The sequence below is a fragment of the Capra hircus genome, chromosome 26 (genome assembly GCF_001704415.2).
Source record: "Capra hircus breed San Clemente chromosome 26, ASM170441v1, whole genome shotgun sequence".
NCBI classification, from domain to species: domain Eukaryota; kingdom Metazoa; phylum Chordata; class Mammalia; order Artiodactyla; family Bovidae; genus Capra; species Capra hircus.
Genome location: NC_030833.1, coordinates 27,182,481 through 27,209,384, shown reverse-complemented (window position 1 = coordinate 27,209,384; position 26,904 = coordinate 27,182,481). Strand labels below are relative to the sequence as shown.

At 36.7% G+C, this 26,904-nt stretch overlaps 1 protein-coding gene across 2 annotated transcripts in view; it reads left to right on the top strand.

The window, feature by feature from the left end:
- The window catches only part of SLK (STE20 like kinase), a 61,352-nt gene that overhangs the window by 21,438 nt on the left and 13,010 nt on the right, over positions 1-26,904 (top strand). Inside the window, exons 2-13 of one of the 2 annotated variants that reach the window (XM_005698431.3) lie at positions 1,338-1,502; positions 3,095-3,143; positions 5,488-5,637; positions 10,872-10,944; positions 11,103-11,297; positions 11,836-11,917; positions 13,125-13,253; positions 13,858-15,222; positions 17,239-17,369; positions 17,592-17,715; positions 19,180-19,359; positions 21,799-21,891. In XM_005698431.3, coding sequence (XP_005698488.1) covers positions 1,338-1,502; positions 3,095-3,143; positions 5,488-5,637; positions 10,872-10,944; positions 11,103-11,297; positions 11,836-11,917; positions 13,125-13,253; positions 13,858-15,222; positions 17,239-17,369; positions 17,592-17,715; positions 19,180-19,359; positions 21,799-21,891 — 2,736 coding nt within the window. The remainder of the gene's footprint in view (positions 1-1,337; positions 1,503-3,094; positions 3,144-5,487; positions 5,638-10,871; positions 10,945-11,102; positions 11,298-11,835; positions 11,918-13,124; positions 13,254-13,857; positions 15,223-17,238; positions 17,370-17,591; positions 17,716-19,179; positions 19,360-21,798; positions 21,892-26,904) is intronic. The other variant, XM_005698432.3, reaches the window with a different exon arrangement.

Genomic DNA, 26,904 nt, shown 5'->3' with positions numbered 1-26,904 from the left:
GTATATGAACCATGAACTTCCAGATGTTCAAGCTGGATTTGGAAAAGGCAGAGGAACCAGAGATCAAATTGCCAACATCCGCTGGATCATCGAAAAAGCAAGAGAGTTCCAGGAAAACATCTATTTCTGCTTTATTGACTACACCAAAGCCTTTGACTGTGTGGATCACAGTAAACTGTGGAAACTTCTTCAAGAGATGGGAATACCAGACCACCTGACCTGCCTCTTGAGAAATCTGTATGCAGGTCAGGAAGCAACAGTTAGAAATCGACATGAAGCAACAGACTTGTTCCAAATAGGGCAAGTAGTACATCAAGGCTGTTTATTGTCACCCTACTTATTTAACTTGTATGCAGAGTACATAATGAGAATCGCTGGGCTGGATGAAGCACAGGCTGGAATCAAGATTGCCAGGAGAAATAACAATAACCCCAGATATGCAGATAACAACACCCTTATGGCAGAAAGTGAAGAAGAACTAAAGAGCCTCTTGATGAAAGTGAAAGAGGAGAGTGAAAAAGTTGGTTTTAAAACTCAGCCTTCCAGAAAACTAAGATCATGGCTTCTGGTCCCATCACTTTATGGCAATAGATGGGGGAACAGTAGAAACAGTAAGAGACTTTATTTTCTTGGGCTCCAAAATCGCTGCAGATGATGACTTCAGCCATGAAATTAAAATATTCTTGCTCCTTGGAAGGAAAGTTATGACCAACCTAGACAGCATATTAAAAACAGAGGCATTACTTTGCCAACGAAGGTCCATCTAGTCAAGGCTGTGGTTTTTCCAGTAGTCATGTATGGATGTGAGAGTTGGACTGTGAAGAATGCTGAGTGCCGAAGAATTGATGCTTTTGAACTGTGGTGTTGGAGAAGACTGTTGAGAGTCCCTTGGACTGCAAGGAGATCCAACCAGTCTATCCTAAAGGAAATCAGTCCTAAATATTCATTGCAAGGACTGATGCTGAAACTGAAGCTCCAATACTTTGGCTACCTGCTGTGAAGAACTGAGTCATTTGAAAAGACCTTGATGTTGGGGAAGATTGAGAGCGGGAGAAGGGGATGACAGAGGATGGTATGGTTGGATGGCATCACCGACTCAATGGACATGAGTTTGAGTGAACTCCAGGAGTTGGTGATGGACAGGGAGGCTTGCCATGCTGTAGTCCATGGGGTCACACGAGTCGGACATGAATGAGCGACTGAACTGCACTGCACTGTACTTCCTGCTTAGATTTGCTGTAAACTGAAAACAAAAAATAAAGTTTATTAAAAAATAATAATATTTATAAAGCAAGTATGCATTGTAATCGTGGACATAATGATACTTTTGTTTTTAGGCTCAGAATAAAGAGACCAATGTTTTAGCTGCTGCAAAGGTGATTGACACCAAATCTGAAGAAGAACTTGAAGACTACATGGTTGAAATTGACATATTAGCGTCTTGTGATCACCCTAATATAGTCAAGCTTCTAGATGCCTTCTATTATGAGAATAATCTTTGGGTAAGTATTTTTGGTTAATCTGTAGGAATAGCCAAAATAAGTAATTGTCCTGAAGAGATTTATAAGTTGTGTAGACCTTTTTTTTGACTACCTCTTCTGTTCAGTTACGCTACTTGAACGAGGATTGACCCATTGATGAGAGGGTGATTAACAACACAGCAACATATCCTTAGCTTCAGCAGATGTTTAGATGTGTATTTCAGAATACTATATTTCATGACTGTTTGACATTGGACCAAAATGTAGAAACTTGGTGAAGAATTTTAAATTTCCTAAATAATGAAATTAGAGTCCTTTTTTGTTTTGAATTAATATTTTTTTCCCAGTTGGAACTTCTTTCTTTCTTTCAATTCTTTTTTTTTCTCCCCAGGTCTTTAATTTATTTATTTGTTTTTTAATGTTAGTTTGAAGTGTCTTATATTAGATTCTTAATTTAAATTTAAGTATTTAAATTTTTTAACGTTTCTTTTATTTTGGCCAGGTCTGTATGTAAAATTTTTATTCATTTTTAGAAAATGTTAGGCATAAATATATAAATAAAATGTTAATATTTATAATAAGCACTCAGTCACTTGCTCTGCACCAATGCTAATTTAATCAAGAGGACTTTTTTCAGTGGAGTTTTAGTTTGTCTTCTTGAAGAAATAAGCAAAGTATTACAAAAGAAGAGTAGATAGTATAAGCTATACTTGGTTGCAAATCAAAAGAGCTTTCCTTTTTTATTTCGGTGATGCTAGGCAGGAGCTTGAATAAATCAGTTAATCTTTATTAGTCTGTTTACTCCACTATAGGATAATAATGATCTGTCTCCCAAATTATTTTTCATATCATATAATGAATTTGAAAAACAACTTATTGTAAAAAATAAGCTCCTGTAAAAAATAAAGTGGTGTTCTATAGAGGAGAAAAAACTATGAATCTATACAATTTGTTAAGCTATGTAATTAACAGAAACAGCTAGACCACTATGAGGGACAGTGGGAGGGAGAGATAGACATGAGTTAATTGAAGAATCATAAAAATACAAAATGAAAGCGGTGACGAGGATTAGGAAGTAAAAATGCATGGTGGTGTGTACCAGGGAGGTTTGGGAAGGCATCCAGTGCGAAGTGATAAGTGAGCTAGTATCTGAAGCTCTTGTGTATGTTTTCCCCAAGTTTTTAGAAAAACTAAAAGCAACCTTTCAGGATGTATTCCTGTTAGTAAAGTTAAAAAATATACTTGTTCATTTAACTCACAATAATTACCTTAAAAAAGGAGATTATAAAGTCTTTGAGTGGTGAGGAAATGGATGTATAATATGGCCCTTAATAAAAATTCTGTACCTGGTAATTTTAGAGAACCTGGGGCACTACAGGTGGCGGTGAACAAAGATGCACATACTTCCACAGCGTGCTCCCTTTGTGCTTTCTCAGATGTATAGCAAGACTTGTAACTCTTTTTACAAAGAAAGTCTTTATGGTTGTTAGCATAGTATTGTTTATGTAACTTAGGTTATTTGATAGCTATTTATTTATCTTTTTTGCTAGCTCGAAGGAAAAATACTCAGAGTCAGTGTTGTGTTAGACATGTGCTTTTTTATTTGCCTGCAGATACTCATTGAATTTTGTGCTGGTGGAGCAGTGGATGCTGTGATGCTTGGTAAATGCCTTATTGTTCCTTACATTTATATCTTAAATGATACTTTAAAAAAAGTCAGTGGATTTCAAACATTTATACATGTGTATTTATCTTATTGTTGAGTAACATTCAGTAAGTTAAATTAGCCTAATTATTTTTGTATTCTTCAGTTCAGTTCAGTCGTTCAGTCGTGTCCGACTCTTTTCGACCCCATGAATCGCAGCACGCTGGCGTCCCTGTCCATCACCATCTCCCGGAGTTCACTCAGACTCACGTCCATCGAGTCCGTGATGCCATCTAGCCATCCCATCCTCGATCGTCCCCTTCTCCTCCTGCCCCCAATCCCTCCAAGCATCAGAGTTTTTTCCAATGAGTCAACCTTTCTCATGAGGTGGCCAAAGTACTGGAGTTTCAGTTTTAGCATCATTCCTTCCAAAGAAATCCCAGGGTTGATCTCCTTCAGAATGGACTGGTTGGATCTCCTTGCAGTCCAAGGGACTCTCAAGAGCCTTCTCCAACACCACAGTTCAAAAGCATCAACTCTTCGGCACTCAGCCTTCTTCACAGTCCAACTCTCACATCCATACATGACCACTGGAAAAACCATAGCCTTGACTAGACCATAATAAAATTTTAAAATTAAATGTTGCTTCCTGACCTGCATATAGGTTTCTCAAGTGGCAGGTCAGGTGGTCTGATATTTCCGTCTGTTTCAGAATTTTCCACAGTTTATTGTGATCCACACAGTCAAAGGCTTTGGTGTAGTCAGTAAAGCAGAAATAGATGTTTTCCTGGAACTCTCTTGCTTTTTCCATGATCCAGTGGATGTTGGCAATTTGATCTCTGGTTCTTCTGCCTTTTCTAAATCCAGCTTGAACATCTGGAAGTTCATGGTTCATATACTGTTAAAGCCTGGCTTGGAGAATTTTGAGCATTACTTTACTAGCATGTGAGATGAGTGCAACTGTGTGGTAGTTTGAGCATTCTTTGGCATTGCCTCTCTTTGGGATTGGAATGAAAACTGACCTTTTCCAGTCCTGTGGCCACTGCTGAGTTTTCCAAATTTGTTGGCATATTGAGTGCAGCACTTTCACAGCATCATCTTTCAGGATTTGAAATAGCTCAACTGGAATTGCATCCCTTCCACTAGCTTTGTTCATAGTGATGCTTTCTAAGGCCCCCTTGACTTCACATTCCACGATGACCTGCCTCTTGAGAAACCTATATGCAGGTCAGGAAGCAACAGTTAGAACTGGACATGGAACAACAGACTGGTTCCAAATAGGAAAAGGAATATGTCAGGGCTGTATATTGTCACCCTGCTTATTTAACTTATATGCAGAGTACATCATGAGAAACGCTGGGCTGGAAGAAGCACAAGCTGGAATCAAGATTGCTGGGAGAAATATCAATAACCTCAGATACGCGAATGACACCACCCTCATGGCAGAAAGTGAAGAGGAACTAAAGAGCCTCTTGATGAAAGTGAAAGAGGAGAGTGAAAAAGTTGGCATAAAGTTCAACATTGAGAAAACTAAGATCATGGCATCTGGTCCCATCACTTCAAGGCAAAGAGATGGAGAAACAATGGAAACAGTGTCAGACTTTATTTTCTGGGGCTCCAAAATCACTGCAGATGGTGATTGCAGCCATGAAATTAAAAGATTCTTGCTCCTTGGAAGGAAAGTTATGACCAACCTAGACAGCATATTCAAAAGCAGAATCATTACTTTGCCAACAAAGGTCTGTCTAGTCAAGGCTATGATTTTTCCAGTAGTCATGTATGGATGTGAGAGTTGGACTGTGAGGAAAGCTGAGTGCCGAAGAATCGAGGATTTTGAACTGTGGTGTTGGAGAAGACTCTTGAGAGTCCCTTCGACTGCAAGGAGATCCAACCAGTCCAACCTAAAGGAGATCAGTCCTGGATGTTCATTGGAAGGACTGATGCTGAAGCTGAAACTCCAGTACTTAGTCTATCTCATGCGAAGAGTTGACTCATTGGAAAAGACTCTGATGCTGGGAGGAATTGGGGGCAGGAGGAGAAGGGGACGACAGAGGATGAGATGGCTGGATGACATCACCAACTCGATGGACATGAGTTTGAGTAAACTCTGGGAGTTAGTGATGGACAGGGAGGCCTGGCGTGCTGCGATTCATAGGGTCGTAAAGAGTCCGACACGGGTGAGCAGCTGAACTGAATTGAACTGATAATATGTGAAGACAGTAATATTTGTGTTACACTTTTCAAAAAGTCATTTCATTGTATATAATCTTCAACAGTGACAGTAAAGGTATTAAAGGTATATAGCCTGCTGATACACTTTCATGGTACAAAAATGCTTATTTGTTTACTTTTTCGTTGCAGAGCTTGAGAGACCATTAACTGAGTCCCAAATACAAGTAGTTTGTAAGCAGACTTTAGAAGCTTTGAACTACTTACATGATAATAAAATCATCCACAGAGATCTAAAGGCTGGCAACATTCTTTTTACCTTAGATGGAGATATTAAGTTGGGTAAGTTTATTCTTTTAGATAAAACGTTTGACTTTATGCTTTGAGATTTCTCCCTGTATGTCTGTTACTTAATATTGTTCTGTTATGACTCAAATATTAATATGTGAAACAGAATTACGTTAAAATATGTAAAACATGGAGAATTACTTCATGTTAATTTTTTAAATTGAGGCTTCCCAGGTGGTGCAGTGGAAAGAATCTGCCTGCCAAACAGGAGATGTGGGTTCGATCCCTGGGTTGGGAAGATCCCCTGGAGAAGGAAATGGCAACCCACTCCAATATTCTTGCCTGGGAAGTCCCATGGACAGAAGGGCCTGGTGAGCTGCATTCCATGGGGTTGCAAAGAATCAGGTACGACTTAGTGAATAAACAGCAATAGGAATTTTTAAAATACTTCCTTGGCGGGAATTCCCTTGCAGTCCAGTGGTTAAGATTTGGTGCTTTCACTGCCAGTGGCCTGGAAACTAAGATCCTGCAAGACCTCCTGGCCTGAACTAAGATCCTCCTGGCCTCATGCGGTGAGGCCAAAAAAAAAAAAAACACTTGGGTAAATAATTATTCATTAACTCCCAGAATTTCTAAGTATAGGCACCTGATATAAAGACTCTTTAAACAATAAGAAAGGATGGATTGTTATTTTTAAAAAGACACACTTATAAAAGACTGCCTAATAATTTTTCCCTTAAATTTTTATATGTAGAATTAATATTTATAAATATAATACATTTAGAAAATGACACATTATGTAAAACCACTTAGTTTTGTCTTCATTTCCAGAACTCATATCTAGTTGTTTTCTTTTCCCATCTTTCGTTTTATATTCTATTTTGTAGATATGGTATCTTGGCTAAACTCACAAAGTAACTAAGTGTAAAAAAGATGCTAAATTAAGTATAAGGTTGAAAATAGTTTTTTTTTTTTTTTGCACTGAGGGAATAAATGATAATTTCATAAGGAGGAATAGATATAAACTTTAGATGGGAAATTAATGAATTTCATATATGCACATACAGATAGAAGATACAGTCCTTTTTAAGTATCCCCAAGATATGAATTATAAAAAAACTCTGGTGATGAAGCCTAAATTTGAGTATTTTGGACAGATATTAAAAGGACAAGATATATCCAAAGGCCATGCTGATACCAGTGATCATAGTTCACTTTACTTTGTCATGACCTCTAAGCAGGTATACTTTGATATACTACTAAATTTTAAATATTTTTTTGAGAAATAAATACAGGAAACCACGTTAAGAGTTGTGTAGCTTATTGACTTGTAGCTCTGTACACAATAGCTTTGTAATCACCACTTAGATAAAGAAATAGAAATATGTCAGGCACCGGCCACCCACTCCAGTACTCTTGCCTGGAAAATCCCATGGATGGAAGAGCCTGGTGGGCTGCAGTCCATGGGGTCACTAAGAGTCGGACATGACTGAGCGACTTCACTTTCACTTTTCACTTCGATGCATTGGAGAAGGAAATGGCAACCCACTCCAGTGTTCTTGCCTGGAGAATCCCAGGGACGGGGGAGCCTGGTGGGCTGCTGTCTGTCGGGTCGTGCAGAGTCGGACACGACTGACGCGACTTAGCAGCAGCAGCAGCAGCAGCAGGCACCTTAGGAGCTGCATCACGTGCCTCATCTCAAGTCACTGTCCTCTTTTCCACAGGTACCCTGTATACTAACCTTTATAGTAATCACTTCCCTGTGTTTCTTCATGGCCCTATCACCCAGTGTTCATCTCTTGACTTTAGAGTTTAGACTTGTCCATGTTTAAAACCTGCTTTTTCTTTTAAGTCTCTTTTAATGTATGGCTCATGCCCCCCATCCCCCTCCCCACCATTCCTTTCTTCTCTTTATGTTTTATCTGTGGCATGCATGTTCAGGGCATGCTTTCTCAAAGAAAGAAAGAAAAGCTCCGTATTACCATGGTTGTGACCCTCCAAAGGCCCACTGATAGTACATGAACAGATATACAGTATATCTGTGACATTAAAATTTCATGAGAGAGAGGACTGGGGAAAAATGTCTAAAAAGGCTCTTTAGGAGAGGTTAAAAAAGAGGTTGAGAAACACTCGTCTGTGGGACCTGAGCTGTTGGACCTGTAGTTTCTCTTATCTTGCATTTTACTGGCTGCATACTCCTGATGACGTCAGTAAGTTCCTCTCTGTATTTCCCTCAATTTGCAGAGAAATCCAAAGACTTTTTGGCAAGAGTATGCGTGGTTTTGTATTCTTTCATTTATTAGAACATGGTATTTTAAGACCACAGTCTGAGTGTCAAGTATACTTATAGTTTCTGGACTGGCCTTCCTTCTAGGCCTTTCCAAAGAACAGAGCAAGGCTCTTCTGAATTCCTACATATGTCCTATTCAAATTCATGTGTTAATTTTCTGCCTTTTTAAGGCTGAATAGTATTCTGTTATCAACATATGTATACACCATGTTTGACTTACTCATTCATCCATTGATGGACACTTTGGTTGCTTCCTCCTTTGGGCTTCTATGAATAATGCTGTTATGAACATGGGTGTATAATATCTGTTTTGAGTTCCTGCCTTCATTTCTTTTGGGCAGATACTCAGATTGTATGGTAATTCTATGTTTAAATTTTTGAAGAACCATCGTACCATTTTCCACAGTGGTTGCACAAATTTACATTTCCATAGCAATGTGCAGGGGTTCCAATTTTTCTACCTCCTTACCTGCACTTGTAATTTTCTGTATTTTTGATGATAACCATCCTAATGGGGGTGAAGTGATAGTGGGTGTGAATTCGTTGTGTTTATTTGCTCTTGTATTCCTCCTAGTTTAGTCTTTGTTTCTAAAGTGATTTTTTATTTCTGATTTCTCTTGTGTTCTGTCACCTCATTCATGAGTTTTAAAATGCTGATATATGTTACTTTTTTTATGTCTTATATCATATTTTAAAGTCTTGTAGCTTGTTTTGAAATAGTATAATTTTGATCTATTTTTGGTACATGTTTTCTGTAAGTGTTCTAAAATCTTATTTGAATACAGCAATATACTTTTGTATAAAATAAAAATGGCATTAAAAATAACTTTTTGAAGATTTAGGATGCTGAAATAGTTTTGCGTTGGTTGACGTTTAAAATAATTGCACTTTATTTCATTAATTCATGCGTACAGAATGTCTTCCATTTCTGTGACATTGTATTAAGTATACACAGATATTATAGAACCGTAGTATCCTCAGGAGCCATATATACATTACAATAACCAAATTTTTATTATCAGATCACATTCTTGCAAATGGAAATAAATATGTAAATGCTATTTTAACAGACCAACATATATCTGCCACATTATTGTAAGTAGAACTGTAAAGTACTTAATAATGACCTTAATTTTCCCCCTTGCACAAGAATGAAGGTGGCTTCTTATCCCTCCTTAGTTTATCGCCTGCTCTTAAGAGTACTTAGGGAGGTATGACTGTTGGCAGTGGACATTTGTGGTTTAGGTCTGGTTTTGGACCTCCTTGCCCAGTCATGTGCTGAGGGAAAAAAAGTTTAAAAGATCGTTAATGGGTTCTCAAAAAACACTGAAATGGAGTAAATACTGAGTTGACTGTGTGCTTAATCGCTTAGCTGTGTGCAACTCTTTGTGACCCCATGGACTGTAGCCTGCTTCTCTGTCCATGGGGATTCTCCAGGCAAGAATACTCGAGTGGGTTGCCATGCCCTCCTCCAGGGGAATCTTCCCAACCCAGGGATCAAACCAGGTCTCCTGCATTGCAGGCCGATTCTTTACCGTCTGAGTCACCGGGGAAGCCCAAGAATACTGGAGTGGGTAGCCTATCCCTTCTCCAGGGGATCTTCCTGACTGAGGACTCTAACTGGGGTCTCCAGCATTCCAGGCAGATTCTTTACCATCTGAGCTACCAGAGAAGCCCTCATAACACCACATTAGCAAGTGTAACATCGTTCTGTAGGCAGTAGGCGGCTACCAAGGTGTTAATTTAAGCAGAACTACCTGGTCAAAAAAAGAAAAGAGAAAACTATATAATAGATACAAATAATTAGAATACAGGGCAGGATTTCATGAGTTTTAAAAGTTCTACTGCCAAAGTATCACAGAGGTTAAAATTGCAATATTATTAGTGATAGTAGCTGCCATTTATTGTGTGTATTCTGTGCCAGACCTCGGGGCATGAATACAAATACTAGATCTTTGGTATTTATTCAGTCTTGAGAACTGTGGCATGTCAGATGAAATTTTAGGAGTGAAATGTATATGGCGTGAGGTAATTTATGCAGCAATAGCAATTTTGTGTTGCTGTTAGTGATTGAGCTCTAAGCTGAAAAGGAGTAAACAACTGATAAAGTTATGGTGTTGCTGTGCCCTATGATTTAAATCAGGAAGCATCGTTCCTGAGTTCTTTCTTTGTGATGTAATATTATGAGGAAATTAGTAAGACATACGCTGTCATTTGGGCTTCCCCGGTGGCTCAGCACTGAAGAATCTGCCTGCGATGCAGAAGACGCAGGAGAGGCGGGTTCAGTGCATGGGCTGGGAAGATCCCCTGGAGGAGGGCATGGCAACCCATGCCAGTATTCCTGCCTGGAGACTCCCAGGGACAGAGGAGCCTGGCAGTCTACACTCCACGGGGTCCCAAAGAGTCGGACACAATTGAGCACGCAGGCATGCTGTCATTTAAGGCTTCTTTGGTATAATTTCTGTCTTTCACACTATAGAAAAACTGTCCTTCAATTTAATTGTAACATGTAGCACTACTTGACATTTATTTTGAAGTGGATAGATTGGTCTGTTTTAAAATTACTATTTTTTTGGTCAGTTCTGGAGAATTTGTGATCTGCAAATGTGTGAAGATGGTGGTGTTAAGTGTATTAATGATGGAATCTTTTCTGTGGCAGTTTTTTTGTGGGGAGGGTGGGGATATGGTAGAAAGAGCGTGGTCAAAGTTAGGGCAATAGGGAAGTTACTTCTCTTTCCATTTTGTGTGCTGTGCTTAGTCACTCAGTTGTGTCCGACTCTTTGCAACCCCATGGGCTATGTAGCCTGTCGGGCTTCTCTGTCCATGGGGATGCTCCAGGCAAGAGTACTGGAGTGGGTTGCCACTCCAGTTCTATTTTGCTTACTCTTTAATAACAGTGATCTTATTAAAGACTTGATATGCTTTTCCCTTAAGTTGAATATAGCAAACTTTGCTTAAAAACTATCAGTAATACTTTTGTATGGTTATTTGTTTCAAGCGGATTTTGGAGTATCAGCTAAAAACACAAGGACAATTCAAAGGAGAGATTCCTTTATTGGCACACCCTATTGGTATGTATCCAGTTTTATGGATTTGCTGCATCAGTTATGTCAGCAGTTATTATATGTTAATTTTGTCTGCATGTTTGATTATACCGTCTGTCTTTTATGTGGTTTGTGATCACCATTTTAAGTTAAACGTCTTAATTTTCAATTCTCTGTCTTCATAGGATGGCTCCTGAGGTAGTCATGTGTGAAACATCAAAGGACAGACCCTATGACTACAAAGCTGACGTTTGGTCCCTGGGTATCACTTTAATAGAGATGGCTGAGATAGAACCACCTCATCATGAATTAAATCCAATGAGAGTGCTGCTAAAAATAGCAAAATCTGAGCCCCCTACATTAGCACAGCCATCAAAATGGTAAAATATTCCTAAACAAAACTTTTTAAGAAGCAAAACTTGAAGATTTATTCTTCCAGCTTTCCAAGGGTATTTAAACTTAGGTACATGGTACAAAGGTTGTATGAAATAGAAAACTGATACTGGTGTATTTTCGAGACTTAAGGATCATATAAACTCTTATAATTAACTTTCCCCATCAATTTGAAAATAGCAGTGATTGGAGTTCTACATGAAAAAGTATTTTCTGTGAGAAGCTGAGGCATATATGTGATCTGTATTTGTGGAATTTAATATAATAGAAGATTTTTTGTGATTTTTAGCTTTCTTATGAACATTTGACTGTATCTCAGTGACTTAAAACTATAAGCCTACTTATATACATGTGACTTGTATTTATAAATGAATGACTTATGAATATTAATATTCTCATGAACTAGTTTTATATTGAGTTAATACTATTACATACATGATAGAACTCAACCATGGTTTCTCATAGTTTTGATTTTAATAACAAGAAAATAAAATAGAATGTCATTATTAAAATTTTATTTTGAAGGTCTTCAAATTTTAAGGACTTTCTAAAGAAATGCTTGGAAAAGAATGTGGATTCCAGGTGGACTACATCTCAGCTACTGCAGGTAAAATAGGAGTAGGATGACAGTGGCAAACCACGTAAGTGCTGGAGCGTCTCTTTAGGATGAATACAGATTCAGACTCCTTCAGTTTTCCTGTGCAAACACAGGATACATTGTAGTAGTTAACATTTACTTTAGAAACATGTGCTCCCCTTACTAAGAGGCATTTATCTAGCTTTTAAGTAATTTCTCCTATGCTTTTCTGATTCAGTTTGTGTTCTTTTCATTTTGTTTAGTTATTTCCACTTTGTCAATCACTTCCATTCGGTTTCTCCCTTACTAGAAAACAAGTACCTTGCTGACAGGGGCCGTGAGCTAATTAATTTTTGTTTAGTGTCTCTTGCAATGAGGGTAAATGTTCAGTAAATATTGCTAACTTTAAGAAAAAATGGTGTTGAAGTGATTGAATAATTTTGTTTTATAGCAGGACTTGTTTGTAATATTTGAAATAGAATTTTGTCAAACAATAGGAGAGGTAGACAAGTAGAATGACAGGTCCTGAAGCAGTTACTAGTAGGTTGAGTTATTGTGCAGCTCCTCCATTATGGTTTTTAGGGTGCTGTTTATCTGGAGGGAGAAGCAAGAAACATTGCCTTTCTGTCTATACAAGTATAACCTTGAAATGCATTTTCTCTTGTTTCACTTCCTCCACACTGGAAGGCCTTAGTCTGTGCCAAACACTAAGTGCAGAGTGCGGAGATGAATAAAATATCTTCTTACTCTTAAAAACATTAGAACTATGTAAAAAAAACAAACAGGTGTTTATAGACACTTTTAACAGAACTCTGAAGCTTTTTGTAATTATTTTATTGAGGTTTTATATGAGATGTAAGCATACTATTATTATTTAAGAACTAGTAATGTATTTGAAACTTGGTTTAATTTTAATTTAGATTTTAGGTTATGAAATTTTCAGACATACAGCAAAGTACATGAAGCTATTACCCAGAAGTAATGTATTACCATTTTTGACATAATTCTTTCAGATTCTTAAAAAACACGTGGAGATAAAGTTGCAGGCCGCCCTTATTCTTGTTCAGTTCCCTTCCCTGTCGTCTTATCCCAGATGTAGTGTCATCTGAAGTTGTTTGTATTTATCCTATTTACATGTCAGTGTTCTTACCACATAATAATGTGTTTTATATATATGAAACTCATTCCACAAGCATTTCAGTTGTTACTGAGTGTGCTCTTTTTAATGATCAAACAGCATCCTTTTGTGACTGTTGATTCCAACAAACCAATTCGGGAGTTGATCGCAGAGGCGAAGGCTGAAGTTACAGAAGAAGTTGAAGATGGCAAAGAGGAGGATGATGATGAGGAAACAGAAAATTCCCTGGTCAGTATTTAAAAAGGAAGTTGTGTTTTGGCGATTTTCAGAGTTGGGTTATGAGTTATGATTCCACGTATGTCTAAGAATTAATTGATTGGGTTGTTGTTTAGTTGTTAAGTCGTGTCCGACTCTTTGGCAACCCTGTGGACTGTAACCCATGAGGCTTCTCTGTCTGGGATTTCCCAGGCAAGAATACTGGAGTGGGTTGCCATCTCCTCCTCCAAGGGTCTTGCCAACCCACGGATCAAACCTGTGTCTCCTGCATTGGCAGGTGGATTCTTTACTATGGAACTACCAAGGAAGCCCGATTTATTGGGTAGCAATACAAAAACCTTTGATTTAGAGGTGAAGATTTATTAAGTTTGCTCTTTGCTTTCAAGTTTGCTCCTTGCTCTCCATTTTTGTCATATTTATTATGTGAAGATTTGTCAGTTCTTTAAATTATTTTTATAATTTTATCAAATTTTACTGAATAAAAATATTAAATCACTATATATATGAATTCGTCTTTTTAATATATATATATATACACATATATATGAAATATTGTTTTGGTCACCATCTTGAAATTAACGTTTTTAACGCTAAAACTGTATAAAATCTTTTTTAGCCAATACCTGCCAGTAAGCGTGCCTCCTCTGACCTGAGTATTGCCAGCTCTGAAGAAGATAAGCTTTCACAAAACGCTTGTATTTTGGAATCTGTCTCGGAAAAAACAGAACGTAATACTTCTGAAGATAAATTTAACAGTAAAATTCTTACTGAAAAACCCACCAGTGATGAACTTGAAAAGGTTGGGGTGGGTACTGATGAACATGTTAATGATACTCATTTAGAAGCTATGGCTGAATTTCATACTAAAGCAGCAGTAACTGAGGAAAATGGAAGAGAAGAGAAGAGACCCAAGCTTGAAAATCTTCCTGATACAGAAGACCATGAGGCAGTGGACGTTAATTCCGTCAGTGAAGGAAAGGAAAATAACGTAATGATAACTTCAGAGACAAATACTGAGCAGAACCTGAAACCTGAAGAAGAAACAGATCAGGAAAAGCAGCAGATACTTGAAAATAAGTTTATAAAATCTGAAGAAATTGAAGATACTACTGTTCAAGCAATGGATTTAGTTTCTGAAGAGACTGGAGAAAGAGAGGCAGATATTCAGGCAGTTGAAAATGAAGTTGAGTTTACAAAGGAAGACGCCCAAGAGAAATTGGGAAAAGATGACAAAACTGAAAAAGACATGATCAGTGATACAAGCAAAGTGATAGGAACAAATGAGGCAGAAGACGTTGCTCAGAGGGCAACTGAGAGCAGTGCTGAGGATGCTCAGCGTAATGATGGGAAAGAAGTGGGTGGCGTAGGCCAGACATCAGCGATCAAGTCCACAGAGGGTCCTGAGGCTGGTGGTTCTGGGGAAGTTTCTGTTGAAGAAGGGGTTGAAACTAATGAGGCAGACAAAAAATCTGTAGACGGGAAAGGTGAGGAACAACTAATCAGCAGTTCAGAGAACCGACTGGAGACCAGTGAGGAAGTCGGGACAAATGAGGTTGAGATTACTGAATCAAGTGGCACTGAAGGAACAGAGGTCAGAAGTGTAGTGACTGATACTGACCAGAAAGCTTTAGAAAGTGAAACTCCGGATGTTCATAAAGCCGCTGCTCAGATGGACGCAGAGCAAAAAGAAATTCCATGTGAAGTGCCAGTTAAAGCAGAACCTCAAGTTATTGCCGCTTCACAGCCCAGTGAACCTCAGCCTGTTCCAATACCCAGTATTAATATCAATCCTGAAGATGCAGAAAATAAAGGAGAAGTTTTATCAAAAACTGAAACCATGTTACCAGAATCTGAGAATCAAAAGGAAAATGATACTGATTCAGGCACTGGTTCCACTGCTGATAATAGCAGCATTGACTTGAATCTATCCATCTCTAGCTTCCTAAGCAAAACTAAAGACAGTGGATCAATATCTTTACAAGTAAGTGTATATGGGTCTGTGTTTGGATTTTTCTTTGTCGTTTTGGCAGTTGAGAGTTTATGTAAAACTGATGACTTTCAAACAAACCAACACTAAATCAGTGTAGTATTAACCCTATAAAATTCAGGGCTATGAGAGCAATCAATTAAAAATAAAACTAGAGAGATTCTGGATGTAATCATTAAATTTTTTGGTAGTACCTACCTATTTTTGCCAACTCAATATAAATAGTATAATAAATTGCTTACTGGTATTTGGATTTTCCTACTGCACATCTCTTGGTATAATTTTAGCAAGAATCAGAGTATTTGAAAGAATAGAGGGCTTATAAGAATGATCTCTTTAAAGAATGTTTAGGATTTAAACATCCCTTGGTTTACTACTGGCCATGCAGATGACCACTCTTAACCCCTCAGTCATAGCCATTTCTACTGCTGTTGAAATCATTATGGGAAAACCAAACCAAACACTAAAACCCAGAATGCTTGGAGCTGTTAGAGCATAATTCTCCAATCTGAGTGTGCTTAAAAAGGTAATCATTAGGGAGAGCTATGTAGAAGTATGCAGTGAGGCCAGAGAATCAGTGTTTGTAACAAAAGATCCCATGGAATTTCGACACAAGTGAGCCACAGACTGCTTAGAGACTCTGGATTGACAGGTGGCAGAAAAGCAGGAACTTAGAACTGACCTTAGGGATAGGACTCCAGGGCATGACTGATCCGCCTGCCTATGTGCCCCAGATATTACCACATGTATTGCTTAGATGGTCTTCAGTTTTCAGTTTATTTTGTTTCAGTGCCTGAAATTCCATTTTTCTGAAGTTCATTTACAGACTTAATAGTTATAGTTAGCCTTTCCAAAAAAAAAAGCAGATATTTGTGTGAGAGTTAAGGCGACATTAATTGTGGATGCTTTGGTAGGAACAGAAGAAATGGAAAATTTGGAGGTTACAGGGAGGTAGGTTAATTTTGGAGCATGCCCATTTTAGGTTTTAGAAGATGTCTGGATAGGGTGGCCATAGTCCAGGGCTTAGGGGAGAGCAAGTGTGAGGATACTGGAAACCTAGAGAGTAGAACAGTAAGAGGGTGAAGACTGCAAAGTGCCAAAGACCAACTTAGACATTCTAATGCCTTTTAAATGTAGTATTTTCACATTCTCCTTTTGATCCCTTTGCTTTCTAACCATTTCCACCTATTACAACTAAGTAATTATCTGTTCTCAGTATTTACATGTTTACCAAGATGTGTTTATAGCAGTGTTACATACTTCTGTTGTTTCTCTTTGCCTTTAAAAAACATTTGGATGCCAGTTGAGGAATGAAGAGTTTGGTCTTGATAAAGAATTTCAGGCAGTAGCTAGCTGGCAGATCTGGTACGTTGGGTGGTGTGGTGGAGGTGCTGTCTTTCTAGTAACTCTAAAATCACTCCTCCATCTCTGACCCTGAAATGAAGGAGGGCTGGTGATATTGTTGATTAAATGAATTTTGAATCTCAGTTGTGGCAGTGTTTTAAAGTTATCTGAGAGCCTTTTCAAAATAAAAGCCTCAGCCTTTTCAGACTTGCTGATTTAAATTCTTTTGAGGGATGTGCCCCAGGAATTCATTTTAATGGCGTTGTGTTTCTGAAACAAAAACAGAGGTGTCTGAGAACCTACAAGGTAGAAAGAGGAAGAAAGGATTGTTAACATGTAAAGATTGTACTAATTACTCATTTTTGTGAATTGATCATTACCACTTGTGCCTAATTGTGATGTAGTATAAAAATTATACATGCATATCATCAAAATGCATAATTTCACTTGAAAAAGATTGGTTTCATCTGTAAAGTCATGTGACAATCAGATGCGGTGTATTTGGTATAAGTGGTTTCAGAGATGTCTTACTGCTTTCTGTTCAGCTTTGTGTGTGTAGTCTTCATAGCAGTTAGTTCCGTTTCTTGTTTTTGTTTTTTTTAAGAATATGTTTTCCTTCTCTAGTATTCCCCATATAACGCCTAACTAAAATAAAATCTTCCTCAGGAAACAAGAAGACAAAAGAAAACATTGAAGAAAACACGCAAATTTGTTGTTGATGGTGTAGAAGTAAGTGTAACAACGTCCAAGATAGTTACTGATAGTGACTCCAAAACCGAAGAGTTGAGGTTTCTCAGGTGAGTAGAGAAACAGCGTGATTTCAGCTGGCTTTGTGACTTCTCAGGTCTCTGCAGAGTCTGAGAATAGAGAAATGAGTAGTCTTGGCTAGTTTTGAGTTATGTTTTATTACTTTTCCATTGGAAGAAAATGTTAGTTTTCAAGTTTTTTCTTGTAAAACATTACTTCAATGGTGTAATTTTTGCTCCTCCTTTTCTGTTGTCACCATTAAATTTTATCAGACGTCAGGAACTTCGGGAATTAAGATTTCTTCAAAAAGAAGAACAAAGAGCCCAACAGCAGCTCAATGGCAAACTGCAGCAACAGCGAGAGCAAATTTTCCGACGTTTTGAGCAGGAGATGATGGTAAAGTCTTGGAATTTTATACCATTTTGTTCATGAAGAAATTTACTGCTTAAAAAAATCACTGCCGGAAGGTTTTATAACTTTGTCTCTGTTTACTAGATTTCTCTGGCTTTGTGATGTGTTTTTGGCCTTTTCTCTTTGGTGTTCTGGATGTTATCTTTTTCTTTTCTTCCTGTTTTAGGCCATTTGCCTGACTTACAGTGTGTTGGGTGTCTTCATTTATCTTTGATTAAAATGTCATGAAAATCTGGAATCATGAAGCTAATAGGTGGTTTGCAAATTTCTATTGCTGGACAACTTTTTATTGCTAAAACTTTACCTCTCAGAATCCAAGATTTTAAGCTACTCTAGAGCAGTTGTTTTCAAAATCGGTTGAGTATTAGAACTTCTTGGGGGATTTTTCAGAATATGCTTACTTCTCTGGCTACTAGTTAAGCTTCCACATCCATTTTCACAGCTGCTAGAGAAGTTAGTGCTAACTTGTCAAGGGTCATTGTCACTGAGTCTTTAAATTTTTACTTTGTGTCCAAAGTTGGAAAAGGAATTTTTAACGTGATATAAAATTTCAATAACCTATGTTGAACATCTAGCTTAATGTAGGTTAGAAAAAAGGATCATTTGAAATGTTATAGGATTCATGGTTGATTATAGTTCTTTTTTTTTTTTTTTTTTGATTATAGTTCTTATGTTTTATAATTTTAAGTGGTAAGGATTGTTTTGTGTGAAGTTTGGCATTGCTGATTTCATTTGTTGGGTCCTAACTGAGAATTCCTAAGGAAATAATGAGCTTTTGTTTTCATTGAGTATTTTTGCAGTATATTCTGCTTTTTCAGAACCTTACAAAAACCGTGTTTCTCCTCTCCCCATATTTTCCAAATATTTTGCTTTTTAATTTTTTAAAAGAAAACACTCTTTACAAATAAGTACCTATGTCTAAAATTGCAGTGTTATTCAAGTATTATATAAACAGGAATCTTTTGTTGAGAGAATAGCTTTATAATTCTCAAAGGTTTGTTTCAATGAAATAGGACGTTTATTTTAAGACTCTTGATGAGGAAGAATAATTCTGAAAATGACAAGTAATGGTATGTTTTTAAAATAGACTTCAGATATGACCTTTGATTTATCAAAAATTATATAGGAAAAATATTGAAATTTTTCTTACTTTAGTATTTCATAGCAATTGGATATTCTTCTGGATTGTCTATAATTTTTGAATATTCTATACTTATATAATAGAAAAAAGTATTTTCCTTATTAGAAAAAAGTGAAAATGCTCATCTTTTTGAAAAATTTTAAAAACATATTTTAGTGAATTTGAGTTGTTCAGTATTGCAGAGAGTACGGATTTTATCACTAAGTTTAAATGCCAGTTATCAATATGTGCTCTTAGGAAACATTTTCAGTATAATAAGTTGATATGAGCATTCATGTTAAATGATCTTGAGCTACATCATTTTACAGAGCAAGAAACGACAGTATGATCAGGAGATTGAAAATCTAGAAAAACAGCAGAAGCAGACCATTGAACGTCTAGAGCAGGAACACACAAATCGCTTGCGAGATGAAGCCAAGCGCATTAAAGGTGACCAAGAAAAAGAGCTGTCCAAATTTCAGAATGTGTTGAAGAACCGAAAGAAGGAGGTAAGTGTAACTACCCTTTTCAGCGTACACGTGTTTAAGGAATAAAAGATAATACTTGTTAGTTAAGTGGCACTCATTCTTTTTTTTTTTTCAGTCTTCCCAGCAGTCATGTAGGGTAGCAGTAAGGCCAGATGTTACCTAGTTTTACTGCCAAGAAAACTGGAGTAGAGAAGGTTTTAATGACCTTTTCAAGTTCACAGACACACATTAAATATCCAGCTAACCCTTGAAACAAGACTTCAAATTGAGTCTAATCCATTTTCCTTGTAACCTATCATTCCTCCTTTATTAATGCAACGTTTAAGTCCTGACATAGTGATGTTTTTTCAAGAAAACATGCTATGATCTATTTGCAGGTGGCAACAGTATTTTAATTTAGTATTTATTTGCAAATTTAATTCATGCTTAAAATTATTTTTTCTTGATTATCTTGAGTACCTTTCTCAGATACTATGTCCAAACAAAAGCTGAATAACCTGAAATTTGAAATAATATCTCCAAGTTTATCAAAGTGTGAGATACTTTGAACAATCACAGGTGGAAAATATCTGTAGTCATTTGACAAGAATGAATTTTTTCATTTTTCCTGAAACTCTTCCATATTGTCATAGAATCTGTTGTGTGGTATTATTTACTATGAAAGATTGTCATTGTTTCAGAAAGCGGATTTACATATTTTATTAATGTGTCTTTTTCTTCCCCAATTAAAATAAAATTAAGAGAAATTTTACATATTAGCAGTTTTGAGAGATAATTTTATAATTTATTCTGATCCTTTAGTGTAGGAGGAGAGTTTATCTTTTAATGATATAAAAGACCCCTTGGACAATATTATGATCAGATTTATTAGTTTTGGAGCAAACTAACATCAACCAAACTAGTGAATACATTTTCACTTTTGTTGCATGTCCCCAATACTCAGATTCATTGATTTTAACAGTGAAATGCAGAAAATGGAATATCATATTGCTGAACTTCAGGATCTGGTTTTAAAAGGATAGAATCAAATATTAATCGTACATTCTTTGATTTCTGTAGGTAAAGATGAGTGAAATGGTATATAGCCATTTGATGTGGCTTCCGTTTCTAAAAATTACTGTTTTGTTACTGTTAATTTTATTTCATATAGAATTGCTTTATATACCATGATGTATGACTTTATTGAGACCAAATGTTAATTTTTCTTAAAACCATGGATAGACGGGATAGTTTTTATTAAAAGGTTGTTTTCTAATATCAGATTAAATTTTAAAAATTTTATAGGTAAATATATGATTTAATTTTAGAGATAAAACTGTTTCTAGTTATTGTTACTGTTTTGGAGTAGGAGAAGTTTAGCCATTGAACGAGTTTGAGATTGTGGTATGCATATTTTAAATAATTATGTATTTTTTTCCTTATTGCTAAACTTCTTGCATTTGGGGAGTCTCTTCTTTTTAATGGTGATTTGGTTTCATGAGAGATTACTGATGGGAAATTTTAAATACACTTGTTAAATCAAAATCAGTCTCTTTCACAGACCATAAATGGCATGTGGTGATTTGGAATCTGGTTGCTTTTGGTGCTTCTACTTATAAACACATGATCGTCTTTCATAGTTGGATTATAGATTTGTTCTTAGGTGGAATACACATCTCGGATTTTGAAGTGATTAAAAGAAGGAGCTCTAAAATACACTTTATTTTATAATATACTTTATCTGGTGTAATAAATCATAGCATACTAAACTTATTTTTTGAGGGCTTTATATTACAGATTTTAAAGTTGACTATTGATTTTGGCTTAATTTATCAGCAAAGGAGAATGTTATTCTAATTTAACCCCAAAGTTTTCAAATATGTTCATTTTTATCACACCATGTATAAAATGGTGTTTTATAAAAAAAGAAAACTTAGTGTGCATTTATTTCTCCTTTGTGTTATTCTAAGGCTTACTATTGTTTTTCTTTTGATCTCATTAAGTGGATTTCATTTAGAATTATTTCATTGGTTTTATCAAGCCAATCATGAAATGTTGCAGTCTTATAAATGAATGGCGTTAGTTTTCCTTATATCCAGGATATCAAACAGTGTCAGTAGACAACGTCAATAGATACATTTGTAATTTTATGATCTTTCAAGGTCACTTAGGTTTATCACCTTTAGTTCAGCGTCAGTGCTGCAAGTAATTGTTTACTGATCACCTTCGAATTTAAGAGAGAATGATATGTAGGGATAATTAAGCAGCTAATTAACCTTTATATGGTGTAATGTCCCTTTCTGCACTATGATTAAGCATGTTCTATCCTTTCATTCTTTTTCTTCAAACTAACACCTGTGCTAATGCATGTTGAAAGGAACTTTTTAACAGCTTTATCTGACTTGTAGCTTGTCTGCTCACATAAATGCTTGCTGTGGAGAAAGTATTTTTCCCCACCTCCTGCATGCTTATACACTGTAGGTTATAAATGAAGTGGAGAGAGCACCCAAAGAGCTGAGAAAAGAGCTCATGAAACGCAGGAAAGAGGAGCTTGCACAAAGCCAGCATGCTCAGGTAACAGCAGCAGCTTAATGCTACTAAAAACAGAAAGCGGCATTATTCTCACAGCTCAATAAACCATGGTTAAAAGGGTAAATTCTGTACTTATTATATGATGTTGACATCTCCTCAGACAAAGAGTCCCAGGGCATTCTTTATGTAGTACTAAATTCACACTAATGGTGACATTTAAGTTGCTAATATGAAATTAAGTGAAATGTTTGGAAAGCTGACTGCAGATGAAATAAACATGTATGTTAATGTATAATCCACTGTATTCTTATTTTAATCGTGATGGAAGCTTACATTTTTAAGTGGTAATGTCAATGTTTGATAGAAGACTTTAGGACAGAAAAATATAGAGGGTGAGTATATAAGCTTTGTGCGTACAAAAAGAATGCATATTAAAAGGCCATTAATTTGGGAAATCCCCTGTTGGCCTAGTGGTTAGGATTCTGGGCTTTCACTACTGTGGCCTGGGTTCAATCCCTGGTTAGGGAAATAAGACTCCACAAGCTGGTAAATGATAATGTTAAATGGTAGATCATACATTTATTACTGTTAAACTCAACAATATAAGCTACTTAAAACCATATTTTAAATATTAAGTATGTTCTTTTTGATTCAGAATCTAGCAGTTACAAAAATAGATAGTTGTTACCTAAGTAAACTTGATTTTAGGTTATGATAAGGCTGAACCTGTTAATGGGTAAATTCTTTACAAAACTAGATAAATTGGTATTTTCAACAGAATTTTCTAGAATTACCTCACATTACTCTACGAGGTCTTTTATACTTGGGATCATCTTTCTTTTAATTAAGTTTGTACTCAGCCTGGAGGCAGAGAGAGAAATGAGCTCAGTTTGTAGTTACAAATGTTAATGGAAGGGAGAAGAGACATGGAATATTTATTATTTGTTGCTTTAAACTGCCTTTTTAATGTGGGTTTTTATGTAGTTTAAAAAGTTGGTTCCCAGCCTTTTGAATTTTGTAGATTCATGAAAAGGAATATAGAAACCAACAGAAACCTCTGGGGACCATGGCCAGTGCACTGTCATTAAATTTTTTTTTGTTGTTTTTTGTCAAGGCAGGATATTTGAAACTGTCATTTACTTGTCACCATCATTTCAAACTAGGAATTATTTTAACACCATGAAAAATAAGAAAAATATCTTGGAATTTTAAAATTTTAATAAAACTAGGCTATTTAAATAAATTTAGTTTTTTTTTTTTCTTCCTGTGAGTCAAAATTTTGTCTTGGCCTCGTATGGGAGTTCCTACAGGCACACCTCTTTTCATTGTTCTTCGCTTCTTTGTGTTTTTGCAGCACTGTGGGTTTTTTCCCCCCACAAATTGAAGGTTAATGCAACCCTGCATCAGGCAAGTGTGTCAGCACCATTTTACCAACAGTATTTGCTCGCTTCGTGTCTCTCTGTTACCTTTTGGTAATGCTCACAGCATTTCAGACTTTTTCATTATTGTTATATTTGTTATGGTGATCTCTGATCTAAAATCTTTGATGTTACTACTACAACTTACTGAAGGGTCAGGTAATGGTCAGCATTTTCAGCAATAAACTACTTTTTAATTAAGGTATGTATGTTGTTTTTTTCAGACAATGCTATTGCATACTTTATTTAATAGAATACAGTATAGCATAAACATAACTTGTGTACTTGGGAAACCAAATAATTCACGTGTTTTGCTTTATTGCGTGGACTAGAGCTGAACCTACAATATCTCCAAGGCATGCCTGTCATCAAGGTGGTAATAGCAGACACAGTGTTTACCGTGTGTCATACTGATTTCACCCGTATGAACTCGTGTAACCTCACAACGCAGGAGGTAGTTGCCCGTATGACCCACATTCTGCAGGTGAGGGAGCGAAAGCGCAGGAGGTTGAGTGACTCGCCAGGTTCACACATTGGTTAATGTTGGGGCTGGAATTCCCATCTAGGCACGTTTGCCTCCCTGTCTCACACACTGCGCCATGTCATCCTGCCTCGTACGTAAGCTGCCTGTCATGTGCGTAGTCTGAACTCTTACTGGCTGGGCCAGTGGTCGCTGGCCATGTCTTACTGACAGCTGAAGGGGAGGTCCTTGTTGGCCCCACATCTGTTTTTGGATAATTTGGATTTCACTCCAGAACAACAATTTGGTTTTACTTGTGAAGGGATATGGAGTTTAATTCCAAAAGGCAGTGTGTCAGACTCTGTTATAGAGTCAAAAGTAAGAATTTAGTGTTGACTGAATCAGGTAATCCAGTGCTTTAATAGTGCTTTAATAAAACTTTGTAGGTGATTTTTCATATAGTTTGCGATGCCAGCCTGTATTTTCCGACTAAAGCTAAAATCAGTAGTAAATTTCCTTCTGTCAATTTAATGACAAATTTAGTAATTAACTGATTTCAGAAGTATTTATATTTAGCTACTGCTTTTGATGAAGATGCTAGATTACAGAGCCTAATATTGTAAACTTTTTAAAGACTATGGATAAGAACCATACACACGTGAAACTAGACTCTATTGGATGATCTAGTCCAGTGGTCTTCAGACTGTACTCCCAGGGGCTGTTGAGTTTGGAAGAAGCACATTGCGAATTCTTCAGAAATGAGAACAGTAGAGCTCTGTACCCCTACGTCCAGAGCAGTACCACTTTTCATCTGTTTTATAAACTGATATTTTTTTTTTGGCGAATTTTTTTAAAGGAGAGTTCAGCTGGCTTAAAAAACAACAGCAGCAAACTAGAGGTTGGAAACCACTGATCTAGTTCAAATCCTTCATTGTACAGGCCCTTTTATTAACTGACTTGCTCCAGGCCTCGGGAAGCTCAGCATTTATATAATTACTCTTTCCATTTACAACAAGTCTCTCCGCTCTGTTCTCACCTGGGAGGCGCTGTATTCTGACCCACAGGGCGTTGCTCAGGCCATGATTCACTCTTTTCAGCTGTCGTCCTGCGCAGTCTTCAACGCCCAAATGCAGGACGTAAGTCCCCCGTGCCTTGCAGGAGGATGCCGTCTGTTCTACCTGCTTTTCTTTGGCTCACATGTGCCTTGTCACTGTTAGTTTCACTTGTTATAAATCTAGAAGATTGATAAATGACAATGTCAGTAGTAATAACCCGACATGAACTTTATAGTACAGTATTCTTTGAAGAGTGTTCACATTTAATTCTCACTGCCAACCCCCTAATACGGAGGTGGAGTGTACCCATTTTACAGATGAAGAAATCGAAGCACAGAAGGCTAAGTGATTTGCCTAAAGTTGCAAGAGAGATTAGTGGTAGAGCTGGAACTAGAACACGTCTACTATAGTGTTCTTTTTTCTGTCTACTCCACCACAGATTTTAATCTGAGATTTTCATCTTTTTTCAAGAAATGTCTTCCCAGTAGTTTTTTCTGTGTTTTTGCACATGTGAGAAATTGAATGCTGTGATTAGATTTTTATCTTCGTGTGAAGTGACGTTTTGATTGCATATATGATTATGTAGATATTTTAATGATGGTTATGGTCAGAAAAGCCATGCTGAAAGTGGTGATTTCAGTTCCATTTAGTTTTCACTATTCAAATTGTCCCATTATGCATAGTGGGTTGCTATTCTCCATGTTGCAGTTTTAAATTAAGTGTGGAATTCCAGGCTGTATTCTTTCTCACAGTTTCTATAGGGGAACGAGTAGCTTATTTAACACTATAATTCTGTTTGTGATGTTTGATATACACAACTGGAGTAGATAGAATACAGCTTGATTTCAACCCCTTCTTCCCCCTCTCCTGAAATTACTTATTTCTTTATTATTGACAGCCATTGGACTCTCTCGTTTTCTAAAAGAGTAAGCAAAATGTTATTTTATGATGAGAGGGAGGAATTAATGAATTACAAACACTTTTCTGATCATTACCATTTTACACTTTTCTTTTAAGTTAAAATGATCAAATTCTGTATTCAAATAGCCCCACATATCATAATTCTTCCTTATAGTTTCCTAGAACCCAAAGCTGTATTTTTAACGTTTACCGTTATTGGACTAATAAAATTCCGTTATCAGAATTAAAACTTGCGCATTTAAAGGGCACTCATTTTACAATTTATATGTCCATTTTGAAAATGTTACTCCTAGTGATAGAATTGATCTGTTGTTATTTTATTAAAGTGAATGTAGTTTGTGCAGTTTTTTTGGAATGTTAAGATCACTTTACTTTTAGATCCTAAGTAACTTCTACAGGTTCCCCTGTGAATGGATTATACTTGGCTTTTGAAGTTAGGAACTTTAATGAAAGCTCAGTGATAGTAAATCTTCATTTCTTTTATGATAATAAAATATATTAATTAGCGTGTAAGGAACCCGTTGATCTTCCCTGTAAGTCAGATGGCAAAGAATCTGCCTGCAATACAGGAGACCTGGGTTCGATCCCTGGGTCAGGAAGATCCTCTGGAGAAGGGAATGGCAGTCCACTCCAGTATTCTTGCCTGGAGAATCCCATAGACAGAAGAGCCAGGCGGGCTACAGTTTGTGGGGTCGCAAAGAGTCGGACACAATGGAGTGACTAACACTGCCGCTACTGCTAAGGGCTCAATAAATAGGAGTTAATTATGTTGGTGTTGAGAAAGAGGATAGATGACTGTGATGGAAGTCAAATCTTAACCATATTTAAAATCAATATAAAGAATACCTAATGAATAAGGGACCCTTTTAGGTACTTTTAAGCTTTAATATAAAAAATCAGTTGCAAATATTTTGGCTGTGTAATCATCCACACTCTGCTTAATTATTCAAGCCCATAGCTCAGTAAGGCAGTTGGTGTCTTTGCAAACTCGGAAGATGAGGAAACATTTCCATTTTATGTGCCTCTATTCCTACCTGTTGATCTTCGTTTTATCTTCTGGAGGAGCATGGTGCTAGTTCTGCCAGCTTCTAGATAACAGTCTTCACTCTTTTTTTCCCTCTTATACACTGGTCACTTCAGGGCTTGCTTCTGCAGTTCTTTGTCATTCACTTTGAATCTTCATTTCAGGATCCTTTTATTC